At 46.0% G+C, this 26,930-nt stretch overlaps 1 protein-coding gene across 2 annotated transcripts in view; it reads left to right on the forward strand.

Moving 5' to 3' along the window:
* Nucleotides 1–26,930, forward strand: part of stpg2 (sperm-tail PG-rich repeat containing 2) — a 346,945-nt gene that overhangs the window by 54,293 nt on the left and 265,722 nt on the right. For both annotated transcript variants that reach the window (XM_055641243.1, XM_055641250.1), the window contains exon 6: nucleotides 3,354–3,462. In XM_055641243.1, coding sequence (XP_055497218.1) covers nucleotides 3,354–3,462 — 109 coding nt within the window. The remainder of the gene's footprint in view (nucleotides 1–3,353; nucleotides 3,463–26,930) is intronic.

Below are 26,930 nucleotides of genomic sequence, written 5' to 3' on the forward strand. Positions count from 1 at the left end.
CAGCCCCGCCCCGAGCAGCAGCCCAACCCCAGCAGCAGCCCCGCCCCAAGCAGCAGCCCCAACCCCAAGCAGGAGCCCAGCCGGAGATTCGACCCAGCCCAGCCCAGAGTCGGAGACCCAAGCCCGAGTGGGAAATGTCGCCAAAAGGAAAGCGGAGACTCTGAACCCGGCGGAGGAGAGTGATCAGCGCCTGCTGTGAGTCCCCATCGCCCTGCCAATTCCAGCCACTAACTCTCTGGTCCCCCTCGCTGGCTCCTCCCCCATCCCCCATGATGATGTCTCTTTCCCCGTCTTTTTCTCTGAGCTCACTCCCCCCCCCACACCACCCTCTTTTCCCCCCCCCCCCCCCCACACCACCCTCTTCCCCCCCCCCCCCCCAAAACCCTCTTTCAAACCAATGAAGTGAGACACCACCCTCTGATTCCCCCCCCCCCCCCCCCCACCACCCTCTTTCCCCCCCCCCCAACCCTGCCCACACCACCCTCTTTCCCCCCCCACCACCACCCCTCCACCACCCTCTTTCCCCCCCCCCACACCACCCTCTTCCCCCCCCCCCACACCACCCTCTTTCCCCCCCCCCCACACCACCCTCTTTATCCCCCCCCCACACCACCCTCTTTCCCCCCCCCACACCACCCTCTTTCCCCCCCCCCACACCACCCCCTTCCCCCCCCCCCCACCCACCCTCTTCCCCCCCCCCACACCACCCTCTTTCCCCCCCCCCCACACCACCCTCTTCCCCCCCCCCACACCACCCTCTTCCCCCCCCCCCCCTTTTCCCCCCCCCCCCCCACCTCCCCCCCCCCCCCCCCCTCCCCCCCCCCCCCCTTCCCCCCCCCCCCCCTTTCCCCCCCCCCCCCCCCCCCCCCCCCACACCACCTCCCCCCCCCCCCCCCCCCCCCCCCCCCCCCCCCCCCCCCCCCCCCCCCCCCCCCCCCCCCCCCCCCCCCCCCCCCCCCCCCCCCCCCCCCCCCCCCCCCCCCCCCCCCCCCCCCCCCCCCCCCCCCCTCCCCCCCCCCCCCCCCACCCCCCCCCCCCCCCACCCCCCCCCCCCCTCTTCCCCCCCCCCCCCCCCCCACCCCCCCTTCCCCCCCCCCCCCCCCACCCCACCCTCTTCCCCACCCCCACACCACCACCCTCTTTCCCCCCCCCCCCCCCCACCCTCTTTTCCCACACCACCCTCTTTCCCCCCCCCCCGCTTCCACCCTCTTCCCCCTCCCCCCCCCCCCCACCCCCTTCCCCCCCCCCCCCCCCCCCCCTCCCCACCTCCCTGTCCACACACACTCTTCCTCCCCTCCCACCCCACACCTCTCTCACCCCCCTGCTTTGGTTCTGGAACCATTAGCATTACAGAAGATGTATAGTAATAGAGTCATACAGCACGGAAACAGGGTCTTTGGCCCAACTGCCACACGCTAACCAAGATGTTGCATCTGCTCTTTAGCCCATGTCCCTCTAAACGTTAATGTAATAAAAATGAACTGCAAATGCTGGTTTATTACAAAGATAGACACAAAATCCTGGAGTAACACAAGTCTGCAGAAGGGTCCTGACCTGAAACATCACCTATCCATGTTCTCCAGCGGTGCTGCCTAACCCGTTGAGTTACTCCAGCACTTTGTGTCCATCCCTCTGAACCTTTCCTATCAATGTACCCGTCGGAAGGTCTTTTAAACAACTGGGAGTAAGCTGGGAGATAGAGCTTAAGTTTATTCAAAGTAGAGTTTGACAGATTTCTGGATATTAAGAGGTTTGAGGGACTTGGGAACATGCAGGTAAATGGTGTTGAGTTGCAAGATCAGTTATGATCTTGATTAATTACAGGCCAACTCAAAAGCCCGAACAAAAAAAAAAGGCACAAATTGCTTGAGTAACTCAGAGGCCAGGAAACATCTTTGGAGAACACGGAGAAACAATGTTTCAGGTCAGGACCCCCATTCTTCTTTTTGTAAACCAGCATCTGCAGTTCCTTGTTTCACTAAAAGACTGAACAGCCTATTCCTGCTGCTGTTACTTATGTTCTCAAAGAAAAAAATTAAGTTAAAAGGCAGTTTCATGTAGAGGTTTGATAGACTGAGTGAAAGGTACAGCATAGACTCGGTGGGCCGAAGGGGTGTTTCTATGCCGATCATCGCTCTCCTGTTCACACTAGTTCTATGTTATCTCACTTTCTCATCCACTCCCGATGCACTAGGGTCAATTTATAGAGGACCAATTAATCTACAAACCTCCACGGCTTTGGGATGTGGGAGGAAACCGGAGCACCTGGAGGAAACCCACGCAGTCACAGAACGTGCAAACACCCACAGTCAACCATAGCATCCATAGTCAGGATCGAAACTGGGTCTCTGGCGTTGTAAGGCAGCAACTCCACCGCTGTGCCACTGTGCCGTTCCTATTATAGAGATGTTTTAATTAATGCAGAGAAAACCAAACGCCATATCTGTATGATATTCACCCAAAAAATCAATAGGAAATTCAGGAAGAATGTTTTTACTCTGGCGAGTACGTGGAATTTATTCTGATTTGGGAATAATTGAAATAAAAAGAATTTCAAGCAAGTATAAGAAACTCAAAAAGGAGAAATAAATAGAAAGTTGGGTGAGAACCAGAGGACATAGGTTTAAGGTGAGAGGGGAAAGATTTCATGGGAACTTGAGAGGTAACTCAGGATGGTGGATGTATGGAACAACCGGGCATATGGTGAGCAAAAACCTTCGAGGGATATGGGCCGAGCATGGGTTGATGGGTCTTGCTCGGATGGAATATTTAGGATGACATGGACGGATTGGGACGATGACCCTGTTAATGTGCTGTATGAGTCTAACAGTAAAACGGTGTGAGAAGGCTCATTTCGATTATGGACGTTGCCTTTTATGTGATGTACGGTATATTGTGTCCAATTCTATGTAATACAAGTCCACCACCAAATTTCTGGCACCCTTGGCTCCAGAGCCTTTCTGGATTAACCATTTTTCATGACCAATTGAGGTCACGGCCTCCGAGACTAGTCCAACGGTACTGGAACGGTCCGCCTTGGTCGCTGAGGAGCTGGGAGACCAGCCCACAAAGTCGGCCACGGAGGTCGGTCATGGGAGCTCCAGAGTCCCGGCTGCAGAGAGCAAATTCCACCCGCCGATCGGCCGCGGAGCTCTCAATGAGGTCAGAATCGGCCGCCTCACCCGGCCTAGGCCCCACATTTAACGGGGTTCAAATGCACTCTTGTGAATTTGCCAGGATTAAAGAGGTGCCGGACCACCAGTTGCCAGAGGATCGGTGGTGGACCTGTTTATTGAATGAGATGTGACAATCCAGACCCACAAGCTAAGTATCTCTCCTGTTCTGTGCTTCAGGGAGAGTACCCTTAATTACGAAAACCTTAATATGAAGAATATTGATCAAAAACGAGAGTCTTATGTGCCCCGATATATTGATGCGGTTGTACAAGACGTGGAAAAGAAGGTAAAAGAAAATTATTGACAAATTGGGAGTTATCTGCAGGCCCCCAAACAGTAGCTTGGATATAGGGTGCAAGTTGCATCGGGAGTTAAAATTGGCATGTAATAAAAGTAATTATGGTAAAGGTGGTTATGGGAGATTTCAACATGCAGGTAGACTGGGAAAATCAGGTTGGTACTGGACCCCAAGAAAGGGAGTTTGTGGAGTACCTCCGAGATGGATTCTTAGAGCAGCTTGTATTGGAGTCTACCAGGGAGAAGGCAATTCTGAATTTAGAGTTGTGCAATGAGCCGGATTTGATAAGGGAACTCAAGGTAAAGGAACCATTAGGAGGTAGTAACCATAATATCAAGACAAGTCAATTTTATTTCTACAGCACATTTAAATACAACTCTCATTGACCAAAATGCTTTACTTCAGTGCAGGTACTAATGTGCTACAAACAGTGGTACATAGATCTAACAATACATACATACATACAGACATATATACATACATACATCTAGCGCTCCTTCAGAGGATCTCAATAAACGCTTGTGAGTAGAAACAAGTTTTAAGTCTAGACTTAAAAGGGTTGATGGAGGGGGCAGTTCTGATGGGAAGAGGGATGCTGTTCCATAGTCTAGGTGCTGCAACCACAAAAGTGTGGTCGCCCCTGAGCTTATGCCTGGACTGTGGGATGGTCAGTAACCCCAAGTCGGCCGACCTGAGGGACCTGGAGGTGGAATGGTGGGTTAGCAGATTTGTGATGTAGGTGGGGGCACTTTGTATACATAACGGAAGAGCTTGAAATTGATTCTGAATCGCACTGGGAGCCAGTGGAGAGAGGCCAGAATCGGGGTGATGTGGTCCCTTTTTCAGGTTTTATAAGTTGTAATCTGCAATTTGAGAGGGAGAAGGTAAAATTGGAAGTGTCAGTATTGCAGTTGAACAAAGGAGACTATGGAGGCATGTGGGAGGAGCTGGCCAAAGTTGACTGGAAAGGGACCCTAGCAGGGATGATGCTGGAACAGAAATGGCAGGTTTTTCTGGGAATAGTCCAGGTGTAGGATCATTTCATTCCAAAGAGGAAGAAAGATTCTAAAGGGAGTAAGAGGTGACCGCGGCTGACAAGGGATGTCAAGGACAGTATAAAAATAAAAGAGAAGACGTATAACATAGCAAAGATGAGCGGGAAGCCAGAGAATTGGGAAACTTTTAAAGATTAACAGAAGGTACCTAAAAAGGCAATACAGGGAGAAAAGATGAAGTACGAAGGTAAACTAGCCAAGAATATAAAGGATAGAAAAATCTTCTTTAGGTATGTGAAGAGGAAAAAAATTAGTTAAGTCAAATGTGGGTCCCTTGAAGAAAGAAACAGGTGAATTTATTTTGGGGAACAAGGAAATTGTTGATTACTACTTTGTTTGCGTTTTACTTAGTGAACCAATCTCCCAGATGTACTAGGGGACATAGGACCTAGGGTGATGGAGGAACTGAAGGAAATTCACATTAGTCTGGAAATGGTGTTGGGTAGACTGATGGGACTGAAGGCTGATAAATCCCCAGGGCCTGATGGTCTGTATCCCAGGCTACTCAAGGAGGTGGCTCCAGAAATTGTGGACGCGTTGGTCCACGTTCTACTGTTCCAATGTTCTATAGATTCTGGATCAGTTCCTGTGGATTGGAGGGTAGCAAATGTTATTCCACTTTTCAAGAAAGGAGGGAGAGAGAAAGCAGGGATTATAGACCAATTAGCCTGACATCGGTGGTGGGGAAGATGCTGGTCGATTATTAAACATGTAATAATGTTTAGCATTTGGATAGCAGTAGCAGGAACAGCAAATCAGCATGGATTTACGAAAGGGAAATCATGCTTGTCTAATTTTCTGGAATTTTTTGAGGATGTAACAAGTAAAACGGACAAGGGAGAGCCAGTGGATGTAGTGTATCTAGACTTTCAGAAAGCCTTTAAGGTCCCACACAGGAGATTAGCGGGCAAAATTAGAGCATATGGTATTGGGGGTAGGGTGCTGACATGGATAGAAAATTGGTTGGCAGACAGGAAACAAAGGATAGGGATTAACGGGTCCCTTTCAGAATGTCAGGCAGTGAGTAGTGGGGTGCCGCAAGGCTCGGTGCTGGGACTGCAGCTATTTACAATATACATTAATGATTTAGATGAAAGAATTAATAGTAACATTAGCAAATTTGCAGATGACACAAAGCTGGGTGGCAGTGTGAACTGTGAAGAGGATGCTATGAGGGTGAAGTTGGGTGAGTTGGAAGATGCATGGCAGATGCACTATATAATGTGGACAAATTTTGATTTTGATTTGATTCAATTTATTGTGATTGTCTTCAAGTAAGAGCCAACAAAATGGTATTTCCCATACAGCCATACGAACAAAAAAAACCCCCACAGAACACAATAGTCCACAACACAAACACCCCCACTGTGGCACCAAAGTTCCCCACTGACAGAGAAGGGACTAAAGTCCAGTCCGCCTCCTCATTGATGTTCCCCGATTTTCACCCGTGGTCGTGGCCTCCCGAGCCCACTGCAGTCGTCGCTACGGGTGGCCCGATGCTCAGGCCCTCTCGCCCGGAACGATGGAACCCCGGCGACGGGCGGAAGTACATCCTCAGTGGCCTGGATCTCTGAATCGGCCACCTCCCAACGGAGTCTACGGCTCCAGAAGTCCACAGGCCGAGCTGGGCGGAGATTCAACGCTGGCGGGCCCCGTCAAAGGGTCCCAGGACTCCACGATGTTGGTCAGCATCGCCCGCATTGGGAGCTCTGCGAACCACAGCTCCGCAATGTCGATGCAGCAGGCCCAAAACTCCGGAGCCTCAAATGGCGATCCTAGGTGAGACATCCCCCGCTTCGGGATGTATTGAGCGCTACGCTGCCGCTGCTGAAGCTCTGGTCTGGTCCCGGCAGGAAAGGCCACGCCAATACAGTTGGTAGGCCGCGAGGAGGGGGGCGAGGGCGCAACTCGGATAATAGTCGCGTCCTCGCCAGGAAGCTACTGAAGGGTGGTTTCCCCCCCCCCCCCCCCCCCCCCCCCCCCCCCCCTCCCCCACATATAATATATTTAAAAAAAAACATACTTTAAACATACTATAAATAAAAAGACAAACAGACTGCAGGCGGAGGCAGCCATCAACAGCGCTGCCTAATAGATGTGAGGTTATTTTCTTTGGTGGCAAGAACAGGAAGGCAGATTACTATCTGAATGGTGTCAGGTTAGGAACAGGGGAAGTACAACGAGACCTAGGTGTCCTTGTACATCAGTCACTGAAAGTAAGCATGCAGGCACAGCAGGCAGTGAAGAAAGCTAACTTCATAATGGCCTTCATAATGAGAGGAGTTGAGTGTAGGAGCAAAGAGATCCTTCTGCAGCTGTACAGGGCCCTGGTGAGACCACACCTGGAGTATTGTGTGCAGCTTTGGTCTCCTAATTTGAGGAAGGACAGTCTTGCTATTGTGGGAGTGCAGCAAAGGTTCATGAGGTTAATTGCCGGGATGGTGGGACTGTCATTTAATGAAAGAATAGAGCGACTGGGCTTGTATTCACTAGAATTTAGAAAGATGAGAGGGGATCTTATAGAAATATATAAAATTACTAAGGGACTGGACACGCTAGATGCAGGAAACATGTTCCCGATGTTGGGGGAGTCCAGACCCAGCGGCCACAGTTTAATAATAAGGTGTAGGCCATTTAGAACTGAGATGAGGAAAAAGATTTTCATCCAGGGAGTTGTGAATTTGTTGAATTCTCTGCCTCAGAAGGCAGTAGAGGCCGGTTGACTGGATTCATTCATGAGACAGTTAGATAGAGCTCTTGTGGCCAGCGGATTCAAGGATATAGGGGGAAGGCAGGAACGGGTTACCTATTTTTGGATGATCCGCCATGATCACATTGAATGGCGGTGTTGGCTGGAAGGGCCGAATGGCCTACTCCTGCTTCTATTGTCTATGTCTCTATGTAAGTGCTCATCTTTCCTCTTTATCCCTGTCTGATGGTTTGTTATCGAGATTTTACTCTCATTTCTAACTGCTGCCAGAACAGCTTGAGCAGGTATCATGTTCCTGCCTGTCACGAACCATCCAAAAACAATTTGTTATATTACTGCCGGTATTTATTTCATAAATGTCATCCATGTCATGAATTCCAATAGCCTCTTTGTCAAAATATAAAAAGCCAGTCTATTCGTGACATGAAATAATAAATCTGGGGATTGTGCCGTGTGCGCATTAAGAATTGGTTAAAATGAGTGATGGTGTCAGTTTAGTTTAGTTTAGAGATACAGAATGGAAATGGGCCCTTCGGCCCATCGAGTCTGTGTCAGCCATCGATCACCCAGTGGACCAGCACTATCCTACACGCTAGGGGCCTTTAACAAATTTTAAGGAAGCCAATTAACCTACAAACCTACATGCCTTTGGGATGTGAGAGGAATCCGGAGCACCTGGAAAGAAACCCACGCCGTCACAGGGAGAACGTACAAACTCCACACATAGATAGCACCCGAGGTCAGGATCAAGCCCGAGCCTCTGGCGCTCGGCAGCATCTCGGCCGCTGCTCCACTGTACTGCCTAAGTTTAGTTTAGTTTAGAGATGCAGCATGGAAATGGGTCCTTCGGCCCACCGCGTCTACCCGACCATCGATGACTCATTCACACTAGTTCTATGATATTTTTTCAATGTTATTTATGTTATCCCATTTTCTTATCCACTCCCTTAGCGAGAGTGTTTGTGTGTGGGCGTGGTGTATATGTAGGTGAACGTGTGTGTGTGAGTATGTGTATGTGTGACAGTGAGGGTGTGTGAGTGTAAGCATGCGAGTGCGCTGGCTCTGGCATTTACAGGAGGTCCACCCACCTTCTTCCCCCCCCCCCCCCCCCCCCCCCCCCCCCCCCCCCCCCCCCCCCCCCCCCCCCCCCCCCCACCAGGCCAATCTGTGTTAACTGTTCAATGTCACTGGAGAGGGAAAGTTGTGCAGGGGTATAAAACCTACCTCACCCCCATCCACAATAACTGGTCAAGCTCAATGTGGGGCGCCAGTTGGTGTTAATGCCAAGTTCTCTCGGGTGTAAAGAGAAAAGGGCCTGTACCACTTGGGAATTTTTTTGGCGAATGCCGGCGTCATATCAGCGTCGCCAATAGATTTTGAACATTTCAAAATCCAGTGACGACAAAAAAATGTGGCGACACTTGAAAACACACCACGCGTCGTCACGCCGCAACACGCCGCAAATTTTTTGGTGACCTGATACGTCAGTCAATGATGCCGGCAGTTGCTGAAAAAATTGCCAAGTGGGACAGGCCCTTAAGTAAAACGATTCCTTCTCAGCAACTTCCTGAAACCTTTCCTGTAATTACATGTCAATCCTCGCTCTTGTTTTATTATGGTGTCTACAGCATAGCAGGGATTTACGAAACTCTTCAGTAGATGTGCTTGTACTGGTTAGTTCCCTGAAAAATAACAAGTTGAAGTGTAAAGTTCTGGAACAACTCAGCAGATCAGGCAGCATCCGTGGAGAGAATGGACAGATAATGTTTCAAGGGCAGCACAGCAGCTTAGTGGTGCAGCGGTAGAGTTGCTGCCTTAGAGCGCCAGGTTGAATCATGACTAAAGGTTGAATCATGACCCAGGTTGAATCATGACTAAAGGTGCTCTCTGTATGGAGTTTGCACGTTCTTCCTATGACCATATGGGTTTCTCCTGGGTGCTCTGGTTTCCTCCCACATCCCAAAGATGTGCAGATTTGTAGGTTAAATGGTCCTCTGTAAATTATCTCTAGTGTGTAGGACGTGGATGCGAAAGTGGGATAATAACATCGGATTAATGCGAACGGGCGATCGATGGTCGGAGTGGTCTCGGTGGTCTGAAGGTGCTGTTTCCATGCTGTATCTCAAAGCTAAACTAAACTTCGGCAGAAATTAATAATCGGTCGGTTATTGAAGGCCTTTTGAAAACTATTTAATATCTGTAAAATATAGGGTTGGCGGGTTGCACAATTGAAAACACAATGTCTTCTAATTATCCCACTAATGAGACCTTGGTGACACTCTCCCTCTCGCACTCCTAATGAGTTTGAATCACACAAAAGATTTGAATCGATTCAAAACTAAAAGTCTACGTCTGTTTTGGGTTATATTAATATATTAATAAAAGAATTGACATTGATTTAGCAGACTTGATTGATTGATTGATTGATTGAAAGATGCAACATGGAAACAAACCCTTCAGTCCACCAAGTTCATGTCGACCATCTGTCACCCGTTCACACTAGTTCTGTATTAATCCACTTTCGCACACACTGGGGGCAATTTCCAGAGTGCAATTAATCTATAAACCCGCACGACTTGGGATGTGTGAGGGCACTGGAGCACTGGATGTGTGAGGAAACCCACACATTCACAGGGAGAACGTGCAAACTCCGCACAGGCAGCACCTGAGGTTGTGATCAAGCATGGGTCTCTGGTGCTGTGAAGCAGCAGCTCTACTGGCTCCAATCATGTGCCCCCAATAATCTTCAAATAATTTTTTTTAATCAAAGTTTATCTGATATAACTTTTGCTGCCAAAAATAATGTTACAAATATTTTGCTTAGCTTTGGCAAATACTGAAATATCCTCTGTGATGGAGTCTCCAAACAGGAGGAATGATATCATTCAGCTGGAAAGAGTACAGAGAAGATTTATGCTGCCAGGACTTGAGGGTCTGAGGTGGGACAGGCTAGGACTTTATTCCTTGGAGGACAGGAGGCTGAGGGGTGATCTTATAGAGGCGTATAAAATCATGGGGAGAACAGATAGGGTAAATGCACAGTCTTTCACCCAGAGTAGCGGAATCAAGAACCAGCGGACATAGGTTTAAGGTGGGATGGGAACGATTTAATAGGAACCTGATGGGCAACCTTTTCACACGGTGGTGTATGGAAGCAGCTGCCAGAGGAAGTAGTTAAACTGAAGAAGGGTCCTGATACGAAACATAGTCTGTCCATTCCTTCCACAGATGCTGCCTGACCCACTGAGTTCCTCCAGCCGATTGATGAATAATTATGTTTAACAATAAAGGTGTAAGGGACACAGAGGAGTCCAAACATTTGCAATGCACAGTATTTTATCTAGAAAGATGAGTATTTATCCATGTGCCCTGTGTATTGTGTTGACTCTGTTTGACCTGTTTTATTCCATCTAGTTTTGAATAGTGCATTGTTGAATAACTGTATTTTCCATATAATTAAACAAAGCCCTTCCATAATATTACAATAGGTGGCAGTTTCAGGTTACGATCTGCACAGCATTAAACCATGACAATTGATATGAGAACTGTTGCTTTTTTGTTTTGTTTCTCATCTGCCAGAAGTGCTTTTCACTTGAAAGTAATTTGCATGCACCAGCATAAAGAGATGGGTCCTGATGAATAGTGTTGGCATTGCACTGCGATGCCAATGACCTTTAAGAGATCATGATGCATAGTCTGATGGATTAGAAGACCGATTCCCAAGCAAGGAAAGGTGTTCAGAGGCCATCACTTAAAAACCTGTGTGAAATACGGCCACTGTACAAAGTTTTGAAGTACGTTCCCATAGATCAAATATATTCACATGTATGATACAAAGTTGCATTGGCTGTAGGAAAACTTGAATTTATTGTTCGCTCATATAAAGCATAAACATGAACATTGAGCATGTTTCTGTGCCTGTTTACAGAACATAGAACAGTCCAGCACAAGAACAGGCCCTTCAGCCCACAATTTATGTGCTGAACGTGATGCCAAAACCAACTCCTATCTGCCTGCACATAATCCTAAATCATAATCATAATCTCTAAAGTCTAAATCCATATCCCTCCATTCCCTGTATATCCTTGTGCCTAACCAAAAGTCTCGTAAATACCACTATTGCACCAGTCTCCACCACCATGCCCGGCAGCAAGCTCCAGGCACCCAGCACCCTCTGTGTAAAAAAACATTCCTGCAAATCTTCTGTAAAACATCTCCTTTAGTTTATTTGCTCAGATAAAGCATAACCCTAAACATTGGGACTGTTTTTGTGCTTGTTTGTAGAACAGTACAGCACAGGTCCTTCATCCCACAATGCCCATACCCAACATGATGTTAAGATTTAACTCCTCTGCCTGCACGTGATCCATATCCCTCTATTCCCTGCATATCCGTGTGCCTATCGAAAAGCAGCTTGAATGCCACTAACATATTTGCTTCCGCCACCACCCCTGGCAGCATGTTCCAGGCACCCACTACCCTCTAAATATCTTGCCCCGCTTATCTCCTTTAAGCTTTGCCCCTCGTACCTTGAAGCTATGCCCCTCCAGTCTTTGACATTTCTACTCTGGGGAAAAAAAGGTTCTCACTGTCTACCATATCTTTGCCTCTCATCATTTTTATATACTTGTATCAGATGTCCCCTCAACCTCTGGTGGGGAGGTTCCCAAGAAAACAATCCAAGTTTGTCCAACCTCTAATAGATAATACCTAGAAAGCCAGAAGAGAGGAGAAGCAGGACAAAGCATGGCAGGCAATAGGGTGAAACAGATGAGGAGAGTTTTTTGATAGGCAGATAGTAGGACAAAGGCTAGAGATGATTAAAACAGGGGTGGGACAAAAAGATTGAAGTGCTGTGAATTATGAAGCTAGAGGATGGAATTTACAAGGGAGGGGAGGGGTGGGAGAAATAGGTACGGGTCCAGGTGGGGCACAGGGAAGTGGGAGAAAGAAGTGGGGGGGGGGGGGGGGGGGGGAGGGGGGGGAGTATGGAGGAAGAATGAAGGGTATATGTGGGGGAAAAAGGGAGAGGGGGAATTACCTAAAATTGGATAATTCAACGTCCATACCATTGGGTTGTAGGTGACCCAAACGGAAACCGAAGCATATTCTTCATTAGGTTGTTCCTGCCAAGGGAAAACGAATAGCTAACTTTATTCTGCAGCCGAGTTCAATCACAAACACAAAATGATGCTCTTCTGTTTCAGAATGTGTGAAGCTAATTGCTTCATTGCAACAGTAAACCATTTATTTTGGCTTGTTTTAAAACTCTTTCAAGTCCAACTCTGTACTTGCAAGCCAATTTGAATACCCTTGATATGCCAATCTAATTACAGATAAAATAACAAAAAAAAACTTGCTGTTATATCACAGTCTGTTGTTGCTCTACTCCCTGCTGTGACACCAAGCTACAGATTTGGAATTAGTATTAATTATTAAAGCAGAAATTAATCTCATGGTATTAATTTGATATCCTTTGCATAGAATTTGCAAATTACTGTATTTTGTAGGAGAAAATTTTCCCTTTGGTCTTCCTGGAACTTTTAAACATGCAAATATTTAAAGTTTAAAGATACAGCGTGGAAACAAGCCCTTCGGCTACTGAGTTCATGCTGACCATTGATCACCCATTCAACTAGTTCTATGTTATCCCACTTTCTCATCCACTCCCTAAACTCTCCAGGGAAATTTACAGCAGCCAATTAGCTACAAACTTCCACGTATTTGGGATGTGGGAGTAAACTGGATCACCCGGAGGAAATGCATGCAGATGCAGGGAGAATGTGCATCCTCCACACAGGCAGCATCTGAGATTAGAATCAAGTTCAAGTTGCATTTATTGTCACATGCACCAAATGGTACAGTGAGATTTGAGTTACCATACAGCCATACAATAAAAAGAATACAATACACGATAGAGTTTAACATAAACATTTCCACATCAACGTTCCCACTGTGAGGGAAGGCAATGAAGTTCAGTCATTGTGTTGTGGCGATGCGAGGCAGCAACACTACCAGTTGTGCCACTGTACTACTCTTTAAATGGTCTAATACTTTACTTTAGACTTTAGAGATACAGAGTGGAAACAGGTCCTTTGGCTTATCGTGTCTGCACTGAGCAGCGATCACATCATAGACTAGTTATGTCCTTTACACTAGGTACAATTTACTAAAGCCAAATAACCTACAAACTCGCACTTCTTTGGGATGTGTGAGGAAACTGGAACACCTGGAGGAAACCCACGCAGTCACAGGAAGAACGTGCAACCTCCACACAGACAGCACCCGAGGTCAGGATCGAACTGGGTCTCTGGCGTTGTGAGGCAGCGGCTCTACCAGTTGCGCCATGTAAATGGTTTAATGCCTTGAAAAGAGCCGTCGGGAGTTCTTGCATCATTCCTTGTTCTTTGTTCTTTTCTCGCCAAGAACAAAGCCTCCATTGTTGCCAAGAGTGTTTTATTGTCATGTGTCCCAGATAGAACAATGAAATTCTTACTTGTTGCAGCTCAACAGAATATGTAAACATAGTATGATATGACAAACGAGAGAGAAAAGAAAAGCTCAGTGTGTATATATATACACATACTCACAACATACCCATATATATATATATGTATATATATACACACAAACACACATTCTCAAAAAACAAACAAAACAGTTCAACAATAATAATAGTCTATTGTAGTTCAGGGCCTATATGATGTTGTAATGTTTAACAGCCTGATGGCTATAGGGAAGAAGCTGTTCTTGGACGTTACGGTTTTCAGGCTCCTGTACCTTCTTCCCAATGGCAGTGGTGAAATGAGAGCGTGGCCAGGGTGGTGTGGGTCTGTGATGATGTTGGCTGCCTTATTGAGGCAGCGACTCCGATAAATCTCTTCGATGGTGGGGAGGTCAGAGCCGGTGATGGACTGGGCAGTGGTCACAACTTGTTGCGGTCTTTTCCGCACCCGGACGTTCAAGTTGCCGAACCAGATAATGATGCAACCAGTCAATATGCTCTCGACTGCGCACCTCGTGGACGTACCGAATCTCCGTAATCTTCGTAAGGGCCGGATGACATGAAGCTGTGTGGAGGATGCTAAGAGGCTGCAAGGTGACTTGGATAGGCTGGGTGAGTGGGCAAATGCATAGCAGATGCAGTATAATGTGGATAAATGTGAGGTTATCCACTTTGGTGGCAAAAACAGGAAAGTAGACTTTTATCTAAATGGTGTGGTCGATTACAAAAAGGGGAGATGCAACGAGACCTGGGTGTCATGGTACACCAGTCATTAAAAGTAGGCATGCAGGTGCCATAGAGGGAGTACAGAGAAGGTTCACCAGACTGATTCCTGAGATGTCAGGACTTTCATATGAAGAAAGACTGTATAGACTCGGCTTGTACACGCTAGAATTTAGAAGATTGAGGGGGGATCTTATAGAAACTTACAAAATTCTTAAGGCTAGATGCAGGAAGATTGTTCCCAATCTTGGGGAAGTCCAGAACAAGGGGTCACAGTTTAAGGATAAAGGGGAAATCCTTTAGGCCCGAGATGAGAAAAACATTTTTCACACAGATAGTGGTGAATCTCTGGAACTCTCTGCCACATAAGGTAGTTGAGGCCAGTTCATTGGCTATATTTCAGAGGGAGTTAGATGTGGCCCTTGTGGCTAAAGGGATCAGGGGGTATGGAGAGAAGGCAGGTACGGGATACTGAGTTGGATGATCAGCCATGATCATATTGAATGGCAGTGCAGGCTCGAAGGGCCGAATGGCCTACTCCTGCACTTATTTTCTATGTTTCTCACAAAGTAAAGGCGCTGATGTGCTTTCCTTATAATTGCATTAGCGTGCTGGATCCAAGAAATATGCACGCCCAGCAATTTGAAGATTTTGACTCTCCACCATCGATATTATTGATATAAACAAGATTGTGGGCCCTCGTATTGATTTAAGAACACATTGGAACTAGAACAAGTGGCACAGTGGTGCAGCGGTAGAGTTGCTGTCTTACAGCGCCACAGACACGGGTTTGATCCTGACTACAGGTGCTGTCTGCACGGAGTTTGTGTGGTCCTCCCTGTCACTCCAAAAACTTGCAGGTTTCTAAGTTAATTGGCCGGTGGAAATAATAAAGTTATCCCAAGTAGGTAGGATAGTGCTAGTGTAGCGGGTGATCACTGGTCAGTGTGGACACAGTGTAGGCTGAAGGACCTGTTTCCGCACTGTATCTCTAAACTCTAAACTAAGCTAAACTAACTGCAATGGATGATATGAAAACATTGATGTTGTGGATAATGAGGAAGTATGCCTAAGGCAATAGCAGGATATCCATCAGATAAAAGCTGTGGAGAGTTGGCAGAGGGAATTTAAAACTAACAAGTATAAGGTGAGATAAAATCTGGAGTAACTCAGCGGGTCAGGCAGCTTCTCTGGCGACGTTTTGAGTTGAGACCCTTCTTCAGATCTGACCCAAAAGGTCACCTATTCCTTTTCTCCAGGGATGCTGCCCGACCCGCTGAGTTACTCCAGCATTTTGTGTCTATGGTGTAAACCAGCATCTGCAGTTCCTTCCTACACAAGTGTGTGGTGATGCATTTTGAGAACTCAATTAATGGTAGGACAAATATAGTAAATGTTAGAACAATGAAAACATTTTGCTGAACAGATGGACCTTGGAGTTCAAGTCCACAGTTCCCTGAAAGTGGTAACACAAGTAATGATACGTAAAACAATAAATACGTGGAAAGCAGCAGAATAATGCAAGATTGTTGTGCAATTCAAAGTAGAATCATAGATTCATACAGCATGGAAACAGGCCCTTCAGCCCAACTTGTTCATGCCGACGAAGGTGGCCTATCTAAGCTTATCCTACTTGCCCATGTTCAGCCCATCTCTCTATAAACTTTTTCCATCCATATATCTGTCCAAGTGTCTTAAATGCTGTTGTAGTACCTGCCTCAACTAGCTCATCTGGCAGCTCGTGCAATATACCCACCACCTTCTGCATGAAAAAATCCCCCTTAGATTCCTATTAAATCTTGCCCCTCTCACCAGAAACCTATCTCCTCTGATTCTTGATTCCCTTTCCCTGGGAAAAAGACCGTGTGTTCACCCCATCTATTCCAGTTAGGAATTTATGTACCACGATAAGATTGCTCTTCAGCCTCCTGTGCTCCATTAAAACACTGTGGTGGAGTAATGCCCCTGTCCCACTTAGGAAACCTGAACGGAAACCTCTGGAGACTTTGCGCCCCACCCAAGGTTTCCGTGCGATTCCCGGAAGTTGCAGGTGGTTGCCGGAGGTTGCAGGTAGTGGAAGCAGGTAGGGAGACTGACAAAAAGGTTTTGATTTAGTTTATTATTGTCATGTGTATTGAGTTACAGTGAAAACTTTTTGTTTGCTTTAGTTTCGTTTACTTTATTGTCACATGTACCGAGGTATAGTGAAAAGCTTTTTTGTTACGTATTATCTAATCAGTGGAAAGACTATAAATGATTCCAATTGAATCGTGTACAGATAAAGGGAATAACGTTTAGTGTCAGATAAAGTCTACTAAAGTCCAATTAAAGATAGTCTCAGGGTCAAGAGTCTTTTATTTTCATATGACCCAGATAGAATAAGGAACTTCTTACTTGTTGCAGCACAAGAGAATATGTAAACAGAAGATGTCTCCAATGAGGTAGATAGTAGCTCAGGACTGCACTCTAGTTGGTGATAAGATGTTTCGAGATGCTTCCGATTTTAGCATCTGAAGTTCTTTGTGTATATATTTTATAATTATTTTATTGGTTGGGCGATGTTGGGATGCATAAGCAAAGTTTAGTGATCACACCTCAAAGGTAATGTGACATCTGGAACCACTGCTGTTTTCCGGTGAAAGTGCTCCAGCCATCCTATTAGTAAAGGGGCTGTCCCACTGCGGCGACCTAATCCGCGAGTTCAGAAGAGTGTCTTCGACCTTCAAGCTCGAGGGCACTCACCTGGAAAACCTTGAGCTGGATCGACCGTCAGCACATGAAACCGCGAACTGGATCGACCAGCAACACACACACACACACACACACACACACACACACACACACCTCTGGTGGTGGGGGGGGGGGGGTGTGTGTGTGTGTGGGGGGGGGGGAAGAGAGAAGGGGGGAGAAGGAGTGGAGACACTTTTAAGAAGTGTAATAAAGTTTAGTGGGCATTTAACCTACCGGTAGGTTTTCCTGGGTCCTGAAAGCTCCAATGAGCCAGTTAAAATGCCCGGTCAACGAAGGAGATTGCCTACGGCTGCCCACAACTGCCTGTAACTAAATAGCGACCACACTCCACTTCAAAAAGAGTTAAAAAGACCCATGCCGACCAATTTTTACTCGCGGAAAAATGTTCAACATGCTGAACATTTTACCGCAACTTAGCTGAGGCCACGAGCATGCAGGAACTTCCCTCGAGCATGAAGGAGAGTTCCAATGACCTCATAGGACCTACTAGGACCACGTGTAGACCATGTTGAGAGTTTGAGTCGAGGGCAAACTCTTCTCAAACTTTTTCGAGGATGTAACTAGTAGAGTGGGTAAGGGAGAACCAGTGTATGTGTTATATCTGGACTTTCAGAAGGCTTTCGACAAGGTCCCACATAAGAGATTAGTATGCAAGCTTGATGCACACGGTATTGGGGGTTCAGTATTGATGTGGATAGAGAACTGGCTGGCAGACAGGAAGCAAAGAGTAGGAGTAAACGGGTCCTTTTCAGAATGGCAGGCAGTAACTAGTGGGCTACCGCAAGGCTCAGTGCTGGGACCCCAGCTATTTACAATATATATTAATGATTTGGACGAGGGAATTGAATGCAACATCTCCAAGTTTGCGAATGACACAAAGCTGGGGGGCAGTGTTAGCTGTGAGAAGGATGCTAGGAGGCTGCAATCTCTGGAACTCTCTGCCACAGAGGGTAGTTGAGGCCAGTTCATTGGCTATATTTAAGAGGGTTAGATATGGCCCTTGTGGCTAAGGAGATCAGGGGGTATGGAGAGAAGGCAGGTACGGGATACTGAGTTGGATGATCAGCCATGATCATATTGAATGGCGGTGCAGGCTCGAAGGGCCGAATGGCCTACTCCTGCACTTAATTTCTATGTTTCTATGTTTCTATGCAAGGTGACTTGGATAGGTTGGGTGAGTGGGCAAATGCATGGCAGATGCAGTATAATGTGGATAAATGTGAGGTTATCCACTTTGGTGACAAGAACAGGAAAGTAGACTATTATCTGAATGGTGGCCGATTAGGAAAAGAGGAGATGCAACGAGACCTGGGTGTCATGGTTCACCAGTCATTGAAAGTAGGCATGCAGGTGCAGCAGGCAGTGAAGAAAGTGAATGTTATTTTTATTTTATTTTTTATTTATTTATTTTTTTTCTTTAAAAAATATTTTATTAGAAGTAAGCACAGTCATATGGCACCAAAGTGCCTAATATATATTTTCATAATACATTTTATGTACAACTTCTTTTTTTTTTTGTTACATTGAAAAAAGATGAGAATAAGAAAAAGAAGTTAGATAGTAAAGGATAGAAAGATGTGAAATATATAGTGTGTGATGAAAGAAAACGAGTAAATGAAGAAAGTTGAGAGAGAAAATAGTGAAAAGAAAAGGAGATCATTATTTATAATCTTGACCAACCCTCGTCCAGTCCCGAAACAGTTATTTTTTACAATTGTGTTGCACCATATGATTCCAAAAAAACGACGAATGGAGACCAACTCGTTATGAATTGGTCTGATTTATCCATTAGGAGGAATCGCATTTCCTCAAGATGAGCGGTGTCCAACATACTTGCAATCCACATTTTAAGCGTTGGTATTGATGTACCCTTCCAAAATTGAAGAAAGTGAATGTTATGTTAGCTTTCATAGCAAAAGGATTTGAGTATAGGAGCAGGGAGGTTCAGGGCCTTGGTGAGACCACACCTGAAGTATTGTGTATAGTTTTGGTCTCCTAATCTGAGGAAAGACATTCTTGCCATAGAGGGAGTACAGAGAAGGTTCACCAGACTGATTCCTGGGATGGCAGGACTTTCATATGAAGAAAGACTGGATAGACTCAGCTTGTACTCGCTAGAATTTAGAAGATTCAGATTCAGATTCAGATTCAATTTTAATTGTCATTGTCAGTGTACAGTACAGAGACAACAAAATGCATTAGAGACAACAAAATTGTCTCTAATGCATTTGGGGGGGATCTTATAAAAACTTACAACATTCTTGAGGGGTTAGACAGGCTAGATGCAGGAAGATTGTTCCCGATGTTGGGGAAGTCCAGAACAAGGGGTCACAGTTTAAGGATAAGGGGGAAATCTTTTAGGACCGAGATGAGAAAAACATTTTTCACACAGAGAGTGGTGTATCTGTGGAATTCTCTGCCACAGACGGTAGTTGAGGCCAGTTCATTGGCTATATTTAAGAGGGAGTTAGATGTGACCCTTGTGGCTAAAGGGATCAGGGGGTATGGAGAGAAGGCAGGTACAGGATACTGAGTTGGATGATCAGCCATGATCATATTGAATGGCAGTGCAGGCTCGAAGGGCCGAATGGCCTACTCCTATACCTATTTTCTATATTTCCATATTTCTAAACTCGCACAACAGGTCGCCGTAGTGGGACAGGCCCTTAAGGAATTTCCTGGATTCCAGTCAAGGTGGAGGGACGTGTAGATTGGTGTATAATTTACAGAGGGGCCTGGGGTAGAGATGTTTTCATGCACTTGCTACACACGTCCTTCCACATCGGTAAAAGGGCATCACAGTGACGCAGCAGGTAGAGCCACTGCCACATGGCTCCAGTAACCCAGGCTCAATCCTGACTTTTGTGCTACCTGTGAGGCACATTCTCCCTGTGAACCCCCATGGGTTTCCTCTGGGCACTCTAGTTTCCACCCACATTCCAGTCCAGTCTTTTGCCAAGAGTGGAGGAATCGAAAACCAGAGGACATAGGATTAAGGTGAGGGGGGAAAGGTTTAATGGGATCCCGAGGGATAACTTTTTTGCACAATGGATGGTGGGTGTTTGGAATGAGTTGCTGGAGAAGGTAGTTGAGGCTGGTACTATCGCAACATTTGAGAAACAGTTAGACAGGTACATAAATAGGACAGGTTTAGAGGGACATTGGCCAACCGCAGGCAGGTGGGACGCATAGATGGTTGGTGTGGGCAAGTTGGGTCTATTTCCACACAGTCTGACTTTATGACTCCAGAGAGTTAACAGAATGTGTGTTCAAATTTATTTGACTGCACAAAGTCTAAAAAAATATGCCTTTCCAAAATATTTCCGTTTCAATATTAGCTAAGGGGCAGGCACAGTTGCTTCCTGTAATGGGGAGACATTAAAGGTGTGTGAATGTTCCAAAAATGTTGTTGAAATGCTTAGTGAAATGGGTTTCCCACTGATTGCAACAAATTTATTGCTGCTTTTGTTTTAATCATTCGCAAAATAAAAATCTGTTTAGTTCAGTTTAGACTTGAGAGATAGAACGGGAAACAGGCCCTTTGTCCCACCAAGTTGGCGCCAACTAGATATCACCCCATACATTGGCACTATCCTACACACTAGGGAGAATACATAATTTTACTAAAGCTAATTAACCTGCAAACCTGTACGTTTTGGAATGTGGGAGGAAAACAGAGCACCCGAGGAAAACCCTCGCGGTCACAGGGAGAACGTACAATCTCCATACTGGCATCACCCGTAGTCAAGATCAGGTCTCTGGTCTCTGGTGCTGTAGGACAGTAGCTGTACCGCTGTGCCACTGTGCCGATCCCCTGTTGGGGAACAGAGTTATGTATATTGACACAAAATGGGCTGCACAGCCAAAAGGGCACACACAGATGCCTCTACATCCTGTGGAGACTGAGGAAATTCAGCATACCTCCATTGAATCTTACAATCATCTGCAGATGCACCGTAGAAAGCATCCTATCAGGTTGCATCACATTTCGGTTTGCGAACAACTCTGCCCAAGATCGCAAGAAATTGCAGAGAGTTGTAGATGTGGTCCAGACCATCACTCAGACCATTGACTCCATCTACTCTTTGTGCTGCATTGGAAAAGCAGTCAACATAATCAAAGACTTGTCCCTCCCCGGTCATTCCTTCTCCCTCCTCTCATCCAGCAGAAGGTACAGAAGCTTGAAAGTGTTCACCACCAGACTCGGGAATAGCTTCATCCTCTCTGTTATCAGGTCCTTCCATAATCTAGGAATCTACCCCATTGCGGACATTGGACAAATCAAATTCACATGTAATCAGTTTGCATCTAGAAAACCTTGAAGATTATTTTTGCCTGATTTTATGAAGGTACGGATGACTTTCTTGCTATGTTTAGTTTAGTCTGGTTTATTATTGCCACGTGTACCAAGGTACAGTGAAATGCTTTTGTTGCGTGCTATCCAGTCAAAAAAAAGAATATACTTGATTACAATCATGGCGTGCACAGGGCACAGACAAAGGATAAAGGGTACAACCATTTAATGTAAGATAAAGTCCGGTACTGTCCGATTAAAGATAGTCAGTGGGTCTCCAATGAGGTAGATGGGAGGTCAGGCCCACTCTGTAGTTGGTGAGAGAACCATTCAGTTGCCTGATAACAGTTGGGAAGAAACTATCCCTGAATCTGGCGGTGTGTGTTTGCAAACCTCTTGCCTGATGGGAGAGGGGAGAAAGTAGTGACCGGGGTGAGACTGGTCCTTGATTGTGCTGGTGTTCAGCAGTAGCAAGTCCCTCATTCCGACCCCTCTCTTTCACACCACCACCTTCCTCCTTTCGTCTCTTTCACAGCGTGAGGGAATGTCTGCACACATAGAATGAATGAAGCTGATCCTGTTTATGACCAAATATGTTGATCAGTCCTGCTTGTTTATTGTGTTGAAATGACTGTTTATGAAATTCAATCCTCGATAGCGTGGTGAAGGGGTTATCCATGGTCATTTACAAGAGGTCCAAACCTTTTGCTGTATAATTTATCTATCTATTCTGCAACATTTTTAATCCTTCTTGTGCATGGCTTAGGATATTTTACCCTGACCATGTAGACTATTACCAACCATGCCCAATTGATGATAAGCTTCATCATAAAACTGCTTGATCTCACTGAAATTAGTTCCAGATCTACCTTGCATACAGATGTAAGTTGTTGCACTATTTATTCATTTAACAATGTCACTGTGGTGTCTGAAGAAAAATACTGTGGATGCTGGTAATGGGAAATTGCTGGTAATGGGAAATATATAGAACAACCGAAAGTGCTGGCTACACTCATCAAATCAAGCAATATAGAGGGGGGGAAGGAGCGAGTCTGCGTTTCACGACGTCGATGCCCCAGCTGAAGGAAACAAAACGCAGAGTTAAAATAAGATTTTGGGAAGAATGTGAGGGATGAGAACAAAAGGATAGTCAAGAGTGTTTTATTGTCATGTGTCCCAGATAGAACAATGACATTCTTACTTGCAGCAGCATAACAGAATATGTAAACATTGTACACTGTAAACTATATAATAGACGAGAGAGAAAAAAGTTCAGTGTGTGTGTATTACTCACAAATACACAGATATATAGATCATATATATATATTATATACACACATACACACGCACATACGTACATACACACAAAAAAACAAACAATAATAGTGCACTAATAACAATAATAGTCTGTGTAGTTCAGAGCTTATTTGAGGTTGTAGTGTTTAATAGCCGAATGGCTGTAGGGAAGTAGCTGTTCCTGAGCCTAGACGTTAGAGTTTTCAGGCTCCTGTACCTTCTTCCCGATGGCAGTGGTGAAATGAGCGTGTGGCCAGGAAGATCTCTGATGATGCTGGCTGCCTTTTTGAGGCAGCGATTCCGGGAAATACCTTCGATGGTGGGAAGGTCAGAGCCGGTGATGGACTGGGCAATGGTCACAACTTTTTGCAGACTTCTTCGCTTCTGGGCATTAAAGTTGCCGAACCAGGCCATGATGCAACCAGTCAATATGCTCTCCACTGTACACCTGTAGAAGTTCAAGAGAATCTTCTCAGGAAGTAGGCGTGGATGTGCTTTCTTTATAATTGCACCAATGTGCTGGGTCCAGGAAAGATCTTCGGAAATATGCGCGCCCAGGAATTTAACGTTTTTGAATCTCTCCACCGTCAACCCGTTGATATAAACAGGAATGTGCGTCCTCATCCTTCCCCTTCTTAAGTCCACAATCAATTCATTGGTCATACTGATATTCAGAGCCAGGGTGATGGGCTGACGCCATTTGGTCAGTTGGTTGATCTCGCTTCTATACTCTGACATCACCATCTGTAATTCGTCCCACAACGATGGTGTCGTCGGCAAACTTGAAGATGGAGTTTGCACTATGTCCGGCTGCACAGTCATGGGTATAGAGTGAGTAGAGCATGGGGCTGAGCACACAGCCTTAAGGTGCTCCCGTACTGGTTACTATTGACGAAGAAATGTTTCTGCCAATTCGAACAGTCTGTTGATGAGGAAGTCGAGGATCCAATTGCAGAGTGTGATTCAGTTCCGTGAGCTTGGTAACCGGCTTGGAGGGGATTATAATATTGAATGCCGAGCTGTAGTCTATAAAGAACAGCTTGTCGTATGTGTTTTTATTGTCCAAGTGGTCTAGTGCAGAGTGGAGAGCCAGTGAGATCGCATCCTTCGTTGACCTGTTGTGGCAGTATGCGAACTGTAATGGGTCGAGTTTCTTGTTGAGGTAGGAGTTGAGATGCATCATAACCAACCTCTCAAAGCACTTCATCACCATGGACGTTAGTGCCACCGGTCGATAGTCATTGAGGCACGTCACCTTCCTCTTCTTGGGCACCAACATTATTGATGCCCTCTTGAAGCAGGTGGGAACCTCAGACCTCAGTAATGAGAGGTTGAAAATGTCCGTAAAAACTCCAGCCAGTTGGTCTGCAAAGGTTTTGATAAAATGACTGGGTATACCATCAGGTCCAGGCGCTTTCCGAGTGTTTCCCCACACCTCCCCCCGAAGGATCTTCTGACGTTGGCCTCTGTAACTGTGACTGTAATACCATCAGGACCTATGGGGGCTCAGGAAGGCACATCCCGATTAAAGCATTCGCACAACACATTGAGTTTGTCTGGGAGTGATGCTTCACTGTCGCTTGAGCTGATCCCCGATTTCCGCCTTGTTCGCAAGTTGGGCCGAAGAGCCTGTTTCCACATTCGATAACACTATTAGAGACTGAATGACAAAAAGTGAGGGTGAAAGGGTTGGGGATGGGAGCAAGTAAAAAAAATTACTTTGCAGTGACCCAGGTTACCCAAGGTTGGGACTTTTTGAAATTTGATGTATTACAATCATGTTTTAGTGCATTGTAGAAGTTTCAATGATTTTTGTTTGAAGTATTTTTAAGAGATAACTTTTGTTTAAAATAATATTTTTATTAGTAGCATATACATATCATAATCAAAACTTTTTAAGGGGTAACTTTTTCCACACAAAGGGTGGTGGGTGTATGGAACAAGCTGCCAGAGGTAGTTGAGGCAGGACTATCCCAACATTTAAGAAACAGTTAGACTGATACATGGATAGGACAGGTTTGGAGGGATATTGACCAAAAGCAGGTAGTGTAGCTGGGACATGTTGGCGGGTGTGGGCAAGTTGCGCCGAAGGGCCTGTTTTCACACTGTATCACTTTATGACTACATTATACCTCCACCATGCATGAATGCTTCAAAATCAAGTGGTCGAGTTTTATTGCCATATACTCAAGCCTAATGACATAGAAAATAGGTGCAGGAATGTGCCATTCAGCCCTTCGAGCCAGCACTGCCAATCAATATGATCATGGCTGTTCATCTAAAATCAGTACCTCTTTCCTATTTTTTCCCCATATCCATTGATTTCGCTCGCCCCAAGAGCTAAATGTAACTCTCTTTTGAAATCCAGTGAATTGGCCTCCACTGTGTTCTGTGGCAGAAAATTCCAGATTCACCACTCTCTGTGTGAAGAAAGTTTGTCCTCATCTCAGTCCTAACTGTCCGACCCTTTATTCTTAAACTGTGACTCCTAGTTCTGAACTCCCCCAACATCGGGAACATTGTTCCTGCAGTTAAGTGAAAATCTAGCAGACAAGCAGGATGCTTTCTCCAACCACCCCCATTTGAAGGCCACTATCTTCTACCATTTCTACCCAGTACTTGGTAGCTACTTCCAGCAGCCACTGGCTGTCCTCCAGGATGCACCGAGCCGCAGCCTGGTCCATGCCGGTCACCAGGGTTAATTTGGCACGGAGACTCTCACGGCAGCGGCGCAAAGCTTCTGACGCCTCCGATGGCCCAGGACTGGCCCAGGACTCTTGCACTGAGGCTGCTCCATGGCCGGAGCTGCAGCAAGCGACTCGCCAGCCCGGCAAACATTCGCCAGCCAGGCAAACACTCGCCAGCCCGGCAAACACTCACCAGCCCGGCAAACACTCGCCAGCCCCGGCTCCCCTTCCGCATCTGTCCCCGCCGCTGCTTCTGCTTCATCCCCCCCCTCCGTCCCGGCTCTCCAACACCCGCAGCCCATGCACTTGATATGAGTTTTGATTGAAATATTATTCATTGATTACAGAATTTCTCACGACAGTGTGAGAAATTTGAGATCAGCGTGAGAGCGTGAGAATTTATCCAATGCATGAGAGTTGGCAGCCCTGCGAAATATTGCCTATCCATGTTCTCCAGAGATGCTGCCTGATCTGCTGTGTTACTCCAGCACTTTGGGTCTATTTTTTAAAGATATTAAATTACCTAGACACAAGGACCGGCCGATGCTGATATACCAAAGATGCAAAGTCTGGAGTAGCTCAATGTGTCAGGCCGCATCTCTGGTGAACATGGATTGGTAATCTTTTGGACGTGATCATTTAATAAACCTTGTATAAAATATAGTTCATGTTGTGACAGCCTTCTATTCACCAAGTCATTTCTACTTTTTTCAGCCTTCAGTTCTTACAAGGAGTAGACTATTCGCAAAGGTTTAAGTTTACATTGTCAAATGTACCGAGGTGCAGTGACCAGTTTTGTTTTAGATGCTATCAGATGCAAACTAATCAGATATATCATACAGACTTACAATAAACTGAAACTTAAGGACAGTATATTGAACAAAGGGGAAGATACAGAGTGCAGAATATAGTTCTCAGCATTGTAGTGCATGAGTTCCACAAAGTCCGATGTCAACAATGGGGTAGAGGTGAATCGGACAGTACCCTAGCTCCTGGAAGGACCATTCAGAAGACAGATAACAGAGGGGAATAACAGCGGCAACTAGACTGAGCAAGGTTATTGCAAATGACCGAAAGGTAGAAATAAATGTGGCATTTTCCAGAAATAGAGAAGGGCAAGATGAAGGATACTGTAGTTTTTCCTGCCACCAACCCCCTCCTGGCCCTTCTCCCTGTGACTAATGAACAAATAATGTCATGGGCATTTGCTTGAAGTTCATGTTGTGGCCATCAATCAGTCAACGGAAGCAGGTAGTGACCATTCGATGGTTTCATTAGTACCCCGGTGCCTGGCGACCCTGGGCTCATCCCATCTGTCTTCATTAGAACCTGCTTGTTGTGCACTGGTTGTTAACAGATGGGTCGTTATGGGCAGCCTTGCCCTCTGGGTCTGGCTGAGACCCTGGTCGTGTCGTCCTACTTAGGGAGGTTATAG

The sequence above is a fragment of the Leucoraja erinacea genome, chromosome 1, assembly GCF_028641065.1.
Source record: "Leucoraja erinacea ecotype New England chromosome 1, Leri_hhj_1, whole genome shotgun sequence".
Taxonomy (NCBI): Eukaryota; Metazoa; Chordata; class Chondrichthyes; order Rajiformes; family Rajidae; genus Leucoraja; species Leucoraja erinaceus.